The sequence below is a fragment of the Lissotriton vulgaris genome, chromosome 5 (assembly GCF_964263255.1).
Source record: "Lissotriton vulgaris chromosome 5, aLisVul1.2, whole genome shotgun sequence".
NCBI classification, from domain to species: Eukaryota; Metazoa; Chordata; class Amphibia; order Caudata; family Salamandridae; genus Lissotriton; species Lissotriton vulgaris.
In genome coordinates this window covers 285,013,846-285,026,606 of record NC_141693.1, presented here as the reverse complement: position 1 = coordinate 285,026,606, position 12,761 = coordinate 285,013,846, and the positions used below count along the sequence as shown (strand labels likewise).

Here is a 12,761-nt window from a genome sequence, read left to right as displayed (position 1 = left end):
CTGTCCGATGGTTTGTCTCCTCTTTATGTCTTCTGCAGAAAAGTACAACTTCCTGGGCATCAGCATCGTGGGGCAGAGCAACGACCGGGGGGACGGAGGCATCTACATCGGCTCCATCATGAAAGGCGGAGCGGTGGCGGCGGACGGCCGGATCGAACCGGGGGACATGCTGCTGCAGGTCCGTTCTCCCCGCAGGGATGGAGGGATTGACTCTGAAATCACTGTCTGAACTCATCCGAAAAATATCAGTCATTTGGGCGAGGGAGGGAGGGCCGGGGCCCCGCCGACCCGGTTGTATGACAATCCATCGTACTGAATCACATCGCAGTAATTAACATCGCCGTCAATACATCGCAAATGCAGTCACATCGGCCGTTTTAGCATCGCACGATGTAGCAACGCAAATGCGGCCATGCAATAGGATCGCATGTCACATCGCGCGACTTTACATCGCGCGACATGACAACGCGATGGTTTAGCCCGCAGCACCAGGTTAGCGTGTGAGACCCTGTATGCAACTGTGAAACTCCCGCATTCGACAAGTGGAGGACCGCATGGTGCACGCAGCAGGAACAGCCTTTGCTAATATTTATTTACCTGTCATCCCTGCCGCCTGCTTAAGTGGCCCCTTGAAATGACTGCCAAAGAAGTGTCCTTTCTGTAAGTGCATTATCCGGGGCACAGCTGCTCGGCAATTTCCCGCGCTGCTCTGAGTGCACCCAGTTCCTCAGGATTTAGATTGTAATCTTGACCCTCGCTGAATGCACTGCCACACTTAGCCTGCACATTTTTTTTTATGTATACATATCTCACAGAGCTGTCGAATGCACACTTACCTTGCATAGCTTTTGGTATTCCCATCTGCTTTTAAAGCAGCCTGAATACATATTTCCTCCACACAAGTCAGGATGAATGACTGTTTTTCCCACTACTAGTAATGAAGCCAATGTTCAAAGCTGTGAATGCACGCCTGTACCACATGCACACTTTTCTGAATGTGCCCCTTTGTGTCATCAAAATACACATCGACCCGTCCCTTGTAGGTCTGTGTAGACATGTGATCCCTCTAGACTTCCAAATAAACACATGCCTGTCACAACCTTGTAAGTGTGTTTCTCACACGCCTCGCACATATATGTTGCTACACAGCTCTGTATACTTCCGCTCATAGATTTGTTGCACACAACCCTGAGTACATGCAACCCCACGGAGCTCTGGATGCTAACTTGCCCCTCACAGCTTTGCCTGCGTGACTCTCATATCTATGAATGCACTCATCACGCCCTAGACACAATTCTAAATGCACACCTGAATTACACACCGATATGAATCAACACGTTCCCATGTGCACCAGTCAGCCACCTCCCCCTTGTGCACAACATTTAGTGTACGCGCCACACACTCATACACGCAGCTCTGAATATACATCGGCGCCTTACAGTCAGAACACACAACTGGCGTACATACATATTTTAATACGCCCCGTCCCTCAAAGTGTTGAATGCACAATTGCTCATCAGAATTCTGATTGTTCTCTTGTCCCTACAGTACACCAAATGCTTTTCTCTTACGCAATGCTTTATGTCTCAGCCCTTATTCAAAGGGTGTAGGGGGTGGAAGCTTCAGATTTTCCTGCTATCACGCCGGCATATAATGTCAAAATACATAATAGGACAAGCAGGACACATGCGAGGGGATAAAGGGGCAGTTGAAAGGGAGACGAATGCATATTGATAGTTAGCAAGTGAGAAAAAACACAATATTTAGCAAACTAACCACCATTTTTAAAGACTTTCAAAGCAAAGAGGGTGTGTGTGCTTTTTTGTCTGCGTTTTTGTAAAAAAATTCCCTATGAAATCCCAAAGACACCTCACCATACCTGACAGCCCCTTTACCCAACAATTTACCTGAAAGTACATTTATTATGAGGGTGTAACACCCCAAACACCCATCCTGAAGCCACTCCCCTGCTTAGTCCATCAAATCACAGTGAGTATAGACTGATCGCTACGCTAAACTTGCTTCTCCTCATAGCCGTTCATAATCCATAAAATGTACATGGACTAGATTGCGTGCTTCATGAAACACAGAAGTTAAAGTATGTTAGGAAAAACTACTAGCCATCTTCATTTCCTAGGTGTTATGCAGGGCTTCCTTTAGAGATTAAATGACCTCAATTGCGTTGCATTTCTTTGTTTCCCAAAGAAACCAATGTATCATATCTGCTTGCCATGTTATTGACCTTCAATGAACTTTAATAAAGACAATTTCCATTTTATGAACACAATTCCGCATATGCGCACAATTCCGTTCAATGTACAGAAAAAAACTTAATTTCCATTTTATGAACACAATTCGGCTCGTACATAATTTTAGGAACACAATTCTGCTCCTATATCATCTTGCTATGAGTGGAGGCTCGAACCTTGACTGACAGCACCAAAGTCTAGCAACATATCCGTCAGACCACATGTCTCTTAAATAAACAAACGCCCGGTAAAGAAATGCCCCAAACAAAATGCGATTCTGTGTCTGTGTCAAAAGTCTCTCCTTAAATAAACAAAATGTCTTACGGCATTTTCATATGTTTCGAGTCCAAAGAAACTCTAACGATGTACTCATATGTTTCGAGTTCCGATGTAATGGTTAACGATCTACGAGGAAATGCGATGCACTTGCATGCGTCCTGATGCCATGCGATGTATTGTCGTGCACGGTGTAACAGCACCGATGCACTGTCAGCGCGATGCGATATATCCGCTGTAAGTGCTGCTTCCCCGCCGACCCACCGGGAGAGGTGCTGAGAGATGCTCCGGCTCATTGTCTGGAGGACATCACCTGTCACTGATGGAAAGCGGGGAGGTGGGCAGGGGCGCTCATAACACATTCATCTTTGGAACCTGGGGGCGCTAAACAAACAGCGCGCGCTTCTTTCATATCCGCATCCCCAGGGCGAGATAAAAAGGCCCGTCCTCTCATCCGGCGCTTTCAAGGAGCTGTGTTTCTTTAGCACAAAGCAACAGGCTGGAAATCAGGGAGCACAGTGTTTGTTTAAGTGTCGGGCGGCCCACCTTCACACCTCTTTGTTGGGATGCTCGCTACGCATCTATAAAGGGCAGGTTTAGCAGCAGAATTACAAAAGAAACATCTGGCGGATGCTGCGGTACCTGCGTACCTCTGGGACCACGACACTGTATTTAGAAACACTTGTGAGAATACATTTATTACACCCTTGCAAAGGTCAGATTCTATGTTAATACCAAAATACAGTAAAATTGAGATGAGAATTTAAAAAAAAATAATTTCACAGATTGCATATCATAGTTACTTCACACTGGGAAACCACGTGACTCGGCTGAGAGTCTGGGGACCTCTTCAAAGTGAACCTTGCTCCATGAGTGTAATAAACCCTTACATCCTGGTTTGATAGGCACCGTTTCAAAAAATAAAGACACCTAACAGAACAGCATAACATAATCCTTATGAACATAGCTCAATATGCTACTTAGGGTCTGAATATAAGTTTGGCAGTGCAGGAGCGGACCGCCAATCCGCCGGCCTGCTCCTGCACCGCCAAACCCATGGTCGGGCAACCCACCATATTACAAGTGTTTCTCGTGTCTGGCTGGCTTTTTTGGCGGTCCCATGGCGGTGCCTCTGAAAATGGGCACCGCAATGGGAAGGCCAGAAGACGTTTCTGCACGACATGGACTGTAAAGTCCATGGTATGCAGGAACTGTAGTGCATGTACATAGGGGGGGGGGGCACATATTGTTATGCACCCTGGGGCCCTGAGCCACGTGGTGGTGTTTCTTCTCCACCACGGTTTTTATGGCAGAGGAACCGCCATAAAAAAAGTGGCAAAGAGGAAACTCGTAATATGCTTGGCGGTGGTCCCGTAAAGCATATTGCTGCCTCTACACTGCAGCCCCACCTCCAGGGAACGGTGCTTCCCTGGCAGCAACCACGCAGCAATGGCGGTCCGACAGCCCTAGTTGAAATAGGGCAGTCGGAGCGGTGGTGGCTGGACTGCCACGCCTCCGCAAGTCTGGCGGTCCGGGACTCCACACTAGTAAACTGTCCCGAAGTGCTGTTCAGGGAATAGAGGGGCACCAAGACCCTTCTCCACTCGTGAGTCATTGTGTCCACGCTGAACAATAGTAATAATTAATGTGTGCCTGTGCTTGTGTGTGTGATTTTATGGTCTAATTGAAGCAAGCTTTAACTCTTGAGGCTGTATGAAATCATGCAAAGTAGAATGAAAGGTGGGAAATTTGGAAAGGGCATGACAAGCAGTAAACAACTTCAGTTGTGTCCCAGCCGCCCCACTACTGTGCAGTATTTCAGCGCAACAGGATGTGAGGGGAGTCAGTGAATGAGCCTTGCTGAGAAGTGGTTACTTTCTTAAGCCTCCCACACCTGTAAAACATGCCTGCCCACGAGGGTAGGCATGTTTCACAAATCTCAATCTTTGTAGCACAACATTTCATATTCCATACAAAAGTCCAAGCAAAGAGACCTAGTGTCTTATTGGTTGGAAATCTCGATGTCTGATGAGTTGCTGTCAGTCTGCTAGGCACCTGGAAGGGGCAGAAGGTGAATGAAACCACCAGCTACCATTCCACTGCTAAGCTCAGGTCTCTGTAGACCCGAGCGGGGCAGGGGGAACAAAGGGGAAGCGAGTGCTTCCCTAGTGATGTCACAACATTGGGTAACCAGTGTTGGGACATCACAGAAGAGATTTACTGATTCCTACACGCAGAAGCGTAGCGGGGGCACAGGGGCGGTTTCCCGGGCACAAAATACCTAGGTGCATTTTATGGGGCTCAAAACTTTAATAGGGTGCAAATGTTTAAAAGAAAGTGGAAGGATACTTTCTTTGCCCTGGGTGCTGGCAATCCATACTACGCCGCTGGCTACACGCTAATGGCTTCCTCTGGAAGCCATAAACAACAGTATAGGTGATATAAAGCAACTACGAGTGATGCTTGTGGAAGTGCGCAGAACTTGGAGAAAAGTTTGAAGTAGGGAAATGAACTATAAAAATGTAACTCCCTTGATAAAACTCACTTAATGGTCATCTCGTTTGATGAATTGTTTTGTGGCTAACCCCAAAAATAGACACATGCTTTATAGCGAGGGATCCACTTCAGATGATCCAGGTTTGAAAATTCACGCCTCCTCTCCTGACTTTTATTCCTTTGTTTCAGGTGAATGAAGTCAATTTTGAAAACATGACGAATGACGACGCGGTCAGAGTTTTACGGGAAATCGTCTCCAAGCCGGGGTGAGTTTGTTGTCAGTTTCTGACACCTTCAGTCTGAACACATCAAAAGCACTAAAAGCTGTGGCAAGGATAGAGGAAAAAGTGAAAAACAGCATCACACTTTCAATGCTTAATTTGTAAAAACTTACAAGCAGAGGCCCCCAGCTTTTCTCAGGACCCTGCCGACGACCCTGCCAATTGTTGGGTTTGCCAAAAATGAAGTCTGTCTGGTCTGATTCCGCCTCACGCCTCTTCCATCGTCGTCACTTCCTGCCTCTTTATTTCAATCTTACAGGTTCTTCTTCATCTCTACTTTCAACCATTGTAATTATTTTCCTATCTTTCTCTTCCTTCTTCTTTCTACAGTTCTGCCTTTCTCTGCCTTGCGGCAAAGTCTGATGATAAAAAATAAGTCTTGTTCCCCAAAATGAGTGCTGGGGCCCACCACCTGCAGACACCGACACAATTTAAGCACAGTGTCTTGCATGCAGTGCCAGAGTCACTGTGACCATCTCAGCCCTGCACTTTAGAGTGCATAACTCACTACACCGGGCTGGCCTTTCGTCCATCCCTGACTGCCCTCACTGTGCGATGACCCCTGCAGACTTTTATCACATGGTGTGGGCATGACCCGCAATAAGTAGGTACTGGACCACGATAGCCGCAGAGCTCACCAGGGTACTGGGCTGGGAGGTCCCACGCACACCCTTGGCATTTCTCCTGGGGGTTTTGGCGGGCTTGGGAGGATCTTGGGCAGACAAGACGTTCCTGGGCACATGCCACCAAATGGAATCACCCCACACCCCCCACAGTGTCACAATGGCGCAGAGGCTTGGATTGGTGTGCGATACAGGTGAAGCAGGTTTATGTAGCACAGGGCTGCCCGGGGAAATACGAAAAGAAGTTGGGCAACTGGCTACGCTAGGTGGAAAAAATTGGGTGAAATCCTACTAATAGCGCGGTCTGGTGAAAATGCATACACACTTCTCAGTGTTGTAGGTGATGTGATTCGAATAACACAATCCGTGCATTGGGTCGAAATGTACTTCATCATGCTGTTGTGTGGCTGTTTGCATTAAAATCAATAAACTTAATTATTAAAGAGCATAGCTCAATCATTTATCTGGGTCACAGCATTTCAAAGGTAAGCGCTTTACGTGGCTGCTGGATAATGATACCTAGTTCAGTAATGCAGTGTGAGTTGAACCACTGGACGGTGGGGAATGAGGAAAAATTCATAAACAGTTCAACAGGGGAGGAGGAATAGTCTAATCCCTGTGCTTGCGAGTGTTACTAAGGATGCTAGAAAGTAATATGGCATTGTATCCTGTGGCTTTATTCGTGAAAGTGCTTCGGTTTTGTGTACATTAACTTAGGAAGAGATAGGCTTAAGTAGATGGTTGAAAGTATTTGAAGCCTATAATTGATATTCACTTGTTCTCTTCATGAATTTTCTTTTTTCCCGGTCTCTATCCAAGTTAAGAAGCAATGCGGTTTGCACCGAGTGCTTGAAAAATACCACGCGCTCTCACTAAGCCATTCCATGTCACCTCCCAGCGGAACACATTCCCCTAAAGCTAAATGTGACACGTCACTCATTTGAACTGCGTGTAGCACTTGCTGATAAAATCGTGGATTGTGTCAGAACACCCTGCAATCAGCTTGTATACTCGATGTGGTTGAAGAGGCGGATTGATAAACATTGAGGGAGAGAGTTCTCTGGAAAATGTGTAACTTCATTTCTATTTTGATCTTGAATTCTTGGGGGGGGGGGGGGGGTGGAGTAAGGCGTATTAAACGTTTATAATAACCCATAAACATTTCATTATCTGTGAAGTCCCCAGAGAGGAATGAAGGACACTGCTTCGGAAATAGTTCCCTGCCCACAGAGTAAGGACCCAAGGTGGTGCAACCTGTGGAGACAAAGTCATGGGGGTAACAAGTCTTGAGTTTAGGTGATGGCATTGTCAGGTCTTTCAGTGGGCCGGGTGTCACCGGTGGTGAGCTGGGCCTCGAAACGGGTCTCTATCGGGCTCTGTTTTGTGCCCTGGCACAGCTGGTCCGTTTTTTTCCGGACTGCAGTGACAGCAGGCACATCGATGTGCGCGTGCCAACACTGCTCACACTTATCACTAATGGAGAAGTTACGGCATGACATCATGCCAGGTAAGCGTTGTAGGGGAAGGGAAATCCTTTAAAGAGAGTCATGTTCTCTCTGGAATTCCCTTCTCTTTTTGAAACTCGGGAGCAGCAACTTTGTCGTGGTGTCAGCAGGGATTTAAGTGGAAGCTTTTTCAATATTATAAAATACAAGCCATAGTTGCTGCTTATTTCTCTTTGCAACTAAAAACCAGTGACAAAGGCAATAATCCTGACTTGACTTGTTGTAGGTATGATGTTATATCTGGATGCAATGACAGAACCAGCAAAATACAGGTCGGGCAGCAAACTATGCTAAGAACAGATTTTTAGCTTGTGTGTTAAGCCACGCCCTTGATTACATTGGCCACGCCCCCTTTGAGAGGCCCCCTAGTTTTTCATACCACTTTAAGCCCTGGGTATTGTGCAGTAACCCCCAACAGTCACGGCTGGTCCCGCGAATCAGTAGTGGGGCGGGGGGCGGTGAGGGCATGGGAGGGAAGAAAAAAACAAGCATTGGAAATGCAATAGGTCTCGCAGCATTAGAGTTAGTGCTTTTAGAATTGTTTATGGGTTTTTTTGTAAATCTTTAGCATTTTTGTTTCCTGTAGCCAATGCTAAAGAATTAAAAAAAAAAAGCCATAAACATTTCTAAAAGCTCTAACTCAAATGCTCCGAGACCTATTGCACTGTGTGAGGGTGAGGGGTTGAGGGTGAGTGAGGGTGAGTGAGGGTGAGGGTGGGTGAGGGTGAGTGAGGGGTTGAGGGTGAGTGAGGGTGAGGGGTTGAGGGTGAGTGAGAGTGAGGGTGAGTGAGGGTGAGGGTGAGTGAGGGTGAGGGTGAGTGAGGGTGAGGGTGAGTGAGGGTGAGGTATTGAGGGTGAGTGAGGGTAGAGGGTGAGTGAGGGTGAGGGTGAGTGAGTGTGAGGTGTTGAGGGTGAGTGAGGGTGAGGCGTTGAGGGTGAGTGAGGGTGAGTGTGGGTGAGGGTGAGGTGTTGAAGGTGAGGGACGGACCCATATCATATTGTTTAGTACCTTGTGTATTTCCGGAAGCCATTCATATGCCCTATGTGTTTATTGAATGATCTGAAAAACCCACTGATGTCTTATGCATTCTTTCTTGTCGGTGAGTATCGTACACCTAAATAGTGGTGTTAGGTTATCTTAAGAGGAAGTTGATTCCTAGGACACAGTAATATAACATAGCTTAACTCAATGGCACACATAAATGTTTGCATTGTCAATGAATTAGAGGCTTTTCACATTAATAAGCGCAATGGGAATCCATCTTTCTCTGTTCTTCCGTGCAGCTGTTCTACCCCATCCTATGAGTATTAAATAATGCGCCATTTTGTAACAATGGCTCACAGGAGGTTCAGTTTCTCTCTTAAATTGAAGCACATGGCACTTTGAGCCAACGAAAATCAGAACGTTCGGGGACTCGTGATTGCTTTGAACTTGAAACACCTGTTGAGTTTGTCATCACGTATGTTTGAATAAAAACAATTTCACAGCTTAGATAGCAAATAAACATCTTTGTATATTAGTTGCTCTTGTCATCATCACTACATACTTGTAAGTAGCGGATGCTGTACGCAGAGGTTAGCGAGTTTGGGAACTTCACGAGGACAGAGCTGTGCAACCTGCAAGAGCGCGCGGATGAAGGAAGAGAGAAAGAACAAAAGACGCAAGGCGTCGGAGCATTAATCATGCTCAGCTGCGAGAGCTCGAGTATGCACCGGCATGCATATATCGTAATTAAAGCGAGGCTTCCCCTGTACACCAATAAATAGAGTCAGCCCGGTAGCACACTTTAGATGAAGCTTCCTTCTGAGAATAGCGAAGAAATATTGCCGGGTGGCATGCGCGAGGCAGGAGGTCAAGCAGAGCTCCCTGTTCCCCGCAGTGAATCCTATATCAAAAGTAAACTCGACCTACTTGCAGCGTCCCTGTTTATTTTTAAATGAGGTCGCAGTATTGATCCGGCAGCAGACGGAGAGCAATGGATGTGTGCCGGGCTCGCGGGGCGATCGGCATTCGTTTAGTGCTTTTGTCTCTAAGGTTGTCTTTTTAGGCAGTGGCGTTTTGACAAGCCTCCCTTTTGCATTACTGTCTTACACTTAGGAGGCGGAGGCACCGTGCCAGCTAGGTACTCATCCGGGAGACTAAATCATCTTGAAAGTGTTCTGTATGTGTGTGCTCGCGCCACGGTTGGGTCTGTCGTTGTTAAACTGTTGTTTCCTGCTGCGCGTGTGATGAACGGAGGGAAGAGAGGGGAGGGGGGAGGAGAAATGCGACACGGCGGGAAGGGGAGGGGGCGGAGCGGGTAAAATAAACAAAGAAGACGGAGGGAAGAGAGGGGAGGGGGGAGGAGAAATGCGACACGGCGGGAAGGGGAGGGGGCGGAGCGGGTAAAACAAGACGGATGTGCACGCGCTTTTAAGCTCAATGCGCATGCGCATTGAGCTTAAAAGTCACGGGCACTGCAAGGAATCGCCACGATTCCTTGCAGTGGATAAAGAGTGGATAAGCCCCCATAGTCTCGCTTGCTCGATGCGCATGCGCATCGACAGGCGAGACCTAATCACTTACCCGTCGGCTGGACGTAAAGTCCAACACCAATTAAAACATCCTTTCCTTAAGGCAAGCCGTTAAAACGACTTTCGTGGTAAAGGAATATGTAAAGACGGTAAAGTTAGTCTATGCCAAAATGTACGTTACTTATCTGTAACATTAATTTTTTGTCGCTTCAGATCTGTTAAGGATTTACTTGCTGTGCACAATTCTGCCACCTAGTGGTCTGCACAAAAATTGTTTCAGAACGGTATAAAGAACTTCATTATGCGAGTGATGACCTGGTGGGCTTGTCTGAGCCACATTCTCTCTCGTGCGCTTGTCTGTTGGCCCACAACGTCCCACGCGCAAGCCCTATGACAAGACTGCGGGTAGGGCAAACATATATTTTGGGGTACAGGATGAGAGACACAGTGAAACCACATTATACCCGGAAAGAAAGAACATTTCCCGAAGAGCGTACATACGGTAAAAGGAAGCACACATGTCAAAGTCAAATGATTTATATAGCGCGCTACATACCCAGAGGGTCTCAAGGCGCTTGAAGAAGGGTGGGGAATTACTTGTCGCATTGATGGGTATTAGGGTGCCCCCCTTTATAATTTTTAAGACATATCAAACAGGTACTGGGTGAGTGGGAGCTCCTTTGAGAACTATGCTTTCCTGTCACATGTCTTATAACGACAAAGGGAGAGAATGTTATTGCTGCAGGACACAATAAGATGTTTATAGGGTTTACAGACAAAAATGCTAAAAGGATGTTAGGCTTTCCAGGCAAAATTGCTTTTTTTTGCTGGAGGCCTCCCAATCTTCTACGACAAAGGAGGTTTTCTGTCATGTGCTTGTTATTTGGTGAATTGGTGTCACCTATTGGTAGTGCCCTGAAGCATCGAAGGCCCTCCTGATAGGCGCAGAAGTGAAATATATTATGTGGCTTAGATGAGTTTCCCCTATTTTAAGGTGTGAAAGAGCCCCGCATCATTTTCGAAAATTAAACCTCAAATAAATGTATAACGAAAGTGTCATTAATTAAAACGCTACGCCACTTTACTAATTTAAAAAGAGAGCTACAGTAATACAACAGATGCAGAGACGCCTTAATGTTCGCAATTTGGGGGAAGGGGTAAATGTAGCTTCTGCTGTAATTTGACATTTGAAACAACCCACAATATTTTTGAATTGAAGCCTTTACTCAGCACCAAAATTGTGCCATTAGAAGGCTGACGGATACTGGTTTACTCCTAAATTGGTCCCAGGTATAGCAACACTGTTTCCAGCAGCCTTCTCCTTCCCCCTGCAACGAGGCTGAACATTGTATTACAGAGTTCTGCTTAAAAATCATGACTAGCTCTTATGGACACACTCGTCTGTGTACAATGATGCTTTAAAATTGGACTTCCTATTAAGATTGCCAACTTCCTCTCCAGCTCCTCCCTTGAGTTCATTGTCCTTTTAAAAGGAAATGCCACTAGAGGAACCCTTGTATGGGGACATGCATGTTGTTCTGCCAGCATACACAAAAGGACAAAAGCATCTTAGGCAGGTTTCCAGCAATTCTGCATATAAATATGCAGTGGAAACGTTTGGGGGGATAATCAATGTAATTCCCCATTTTGTAGTGTTTGACTGTGTCACAAATTACGTCCCTTAATGGTGCAATCAAAATCCTATACTAAGAACTCCCCAGTACTCTGCGCACATGTACACACTGCGTAAGTGCTGCGCCGTTCAATAGTAAAGAGGGACAACCTGCAAACCCTACATGTCATGTATGCAGAGTGGGGGTGGGAACCGGAGATGTAGCCAACCCACATCTCGTACTTGACTCCGACCGACACTGGAAAACTGCCTCAGCACATTGTGTTTAGTCAGAAATCAAATGCAAACAAACTAGACCCAGGGCTACCTTATAGCCTTATAGCCCGCTGTAGCGGGCTATACCGGCTATTAAAGGCCCGCTGAATCGTTAAAGGCCCGAGCCGAAGGCGAGGGACTTTAACGAAACAGCGGGACTCTAATAGCCGGTATAGCCCTGCTACGGAGGGCTATAAGGCTATTAGAACATTCAGCCACTAGAGGGCAGAATGTTCTAACAAATTAAACAAAGGGTTCTCGGAGCTCGAGGGGATATAAATCCCCTCGAACTTCAAGAAACCTTTGTAGAACATTGGAATGTTGCTCTGCAGGCCTTTACTGACCCGTAGAAGCAGGGAGCACTCCATTGTCTGCAATGGAGCTCCCAACATTCCAATGTTCTAATATTCCATACACTGAAGAAACCGCATTCCAATTGGACAATGAATACCAGAACATGCACAGCTCTGTCATTCTAGTAGTACGAGCAGGGGTCGCCTGAGCTTGTTACAGGCAAGGTTTGCACCTTGTGCGGTGCTTAATGGACAGGCAGATTCCAGGTGAGGCGCTAGGTACGGTTGGGGGTCACTGCACAATACCATCACTTAAATTCAAGACTTGTTACTCACTCCCATGTCACTTTGTCTTCACAGGTTGCACCACCTTGGGTCCTTAGTGTGTGGACAGGGAACTATTTCCGAAGCAGTGTCCATCATTCCTCTCAGGGGACTTCACAGACAATGAAATGTTTATGGTTTATTAGAAACGTTTACCACATCTTGCTTTTTTTCAGGAATTCAAGATCAAAGTAGAAATTACAAGTCTCACATTTTCCAGAGAACTCTGTCCCTCAATGTATATCAATCTGCCTGTTTAACAACGACAAGTAGACAAACTGTGCAGAAGGAAATAGCCTTTACATAGCGGCT

At 46.4% G+C, this 12,761-nt stretch overlaps 1 protein-coding gene across 3 annotated transcripts in view; it reads left to right on the top strand.

Moving 5' to 3' along the window:
• The window catches only part of DVL1 (dishevelled segment polarity protein 1), a 668,196-nt gene that overhangs the window by 600,229 nt on the left and 55,206 nt on the right, over window positions 1-12,761 (top strand). For all 3 annotated transcript variants that reach the window (XM_086921442.1, XM_086921440.1, XM_086921443.1), the window contains 2 exons: window positions 39-178; window positions 5,211-5,287. In XM_086921442.1, coding sequence (XP_086777568.1) covers window positions 39-178; window positions 5,211-5,287 — 217 coding nt within the window. The remainder of the gene's footprint in view (window positions 1-38; window positions 179-5,210; window positions 5,288-12,761) is intronic.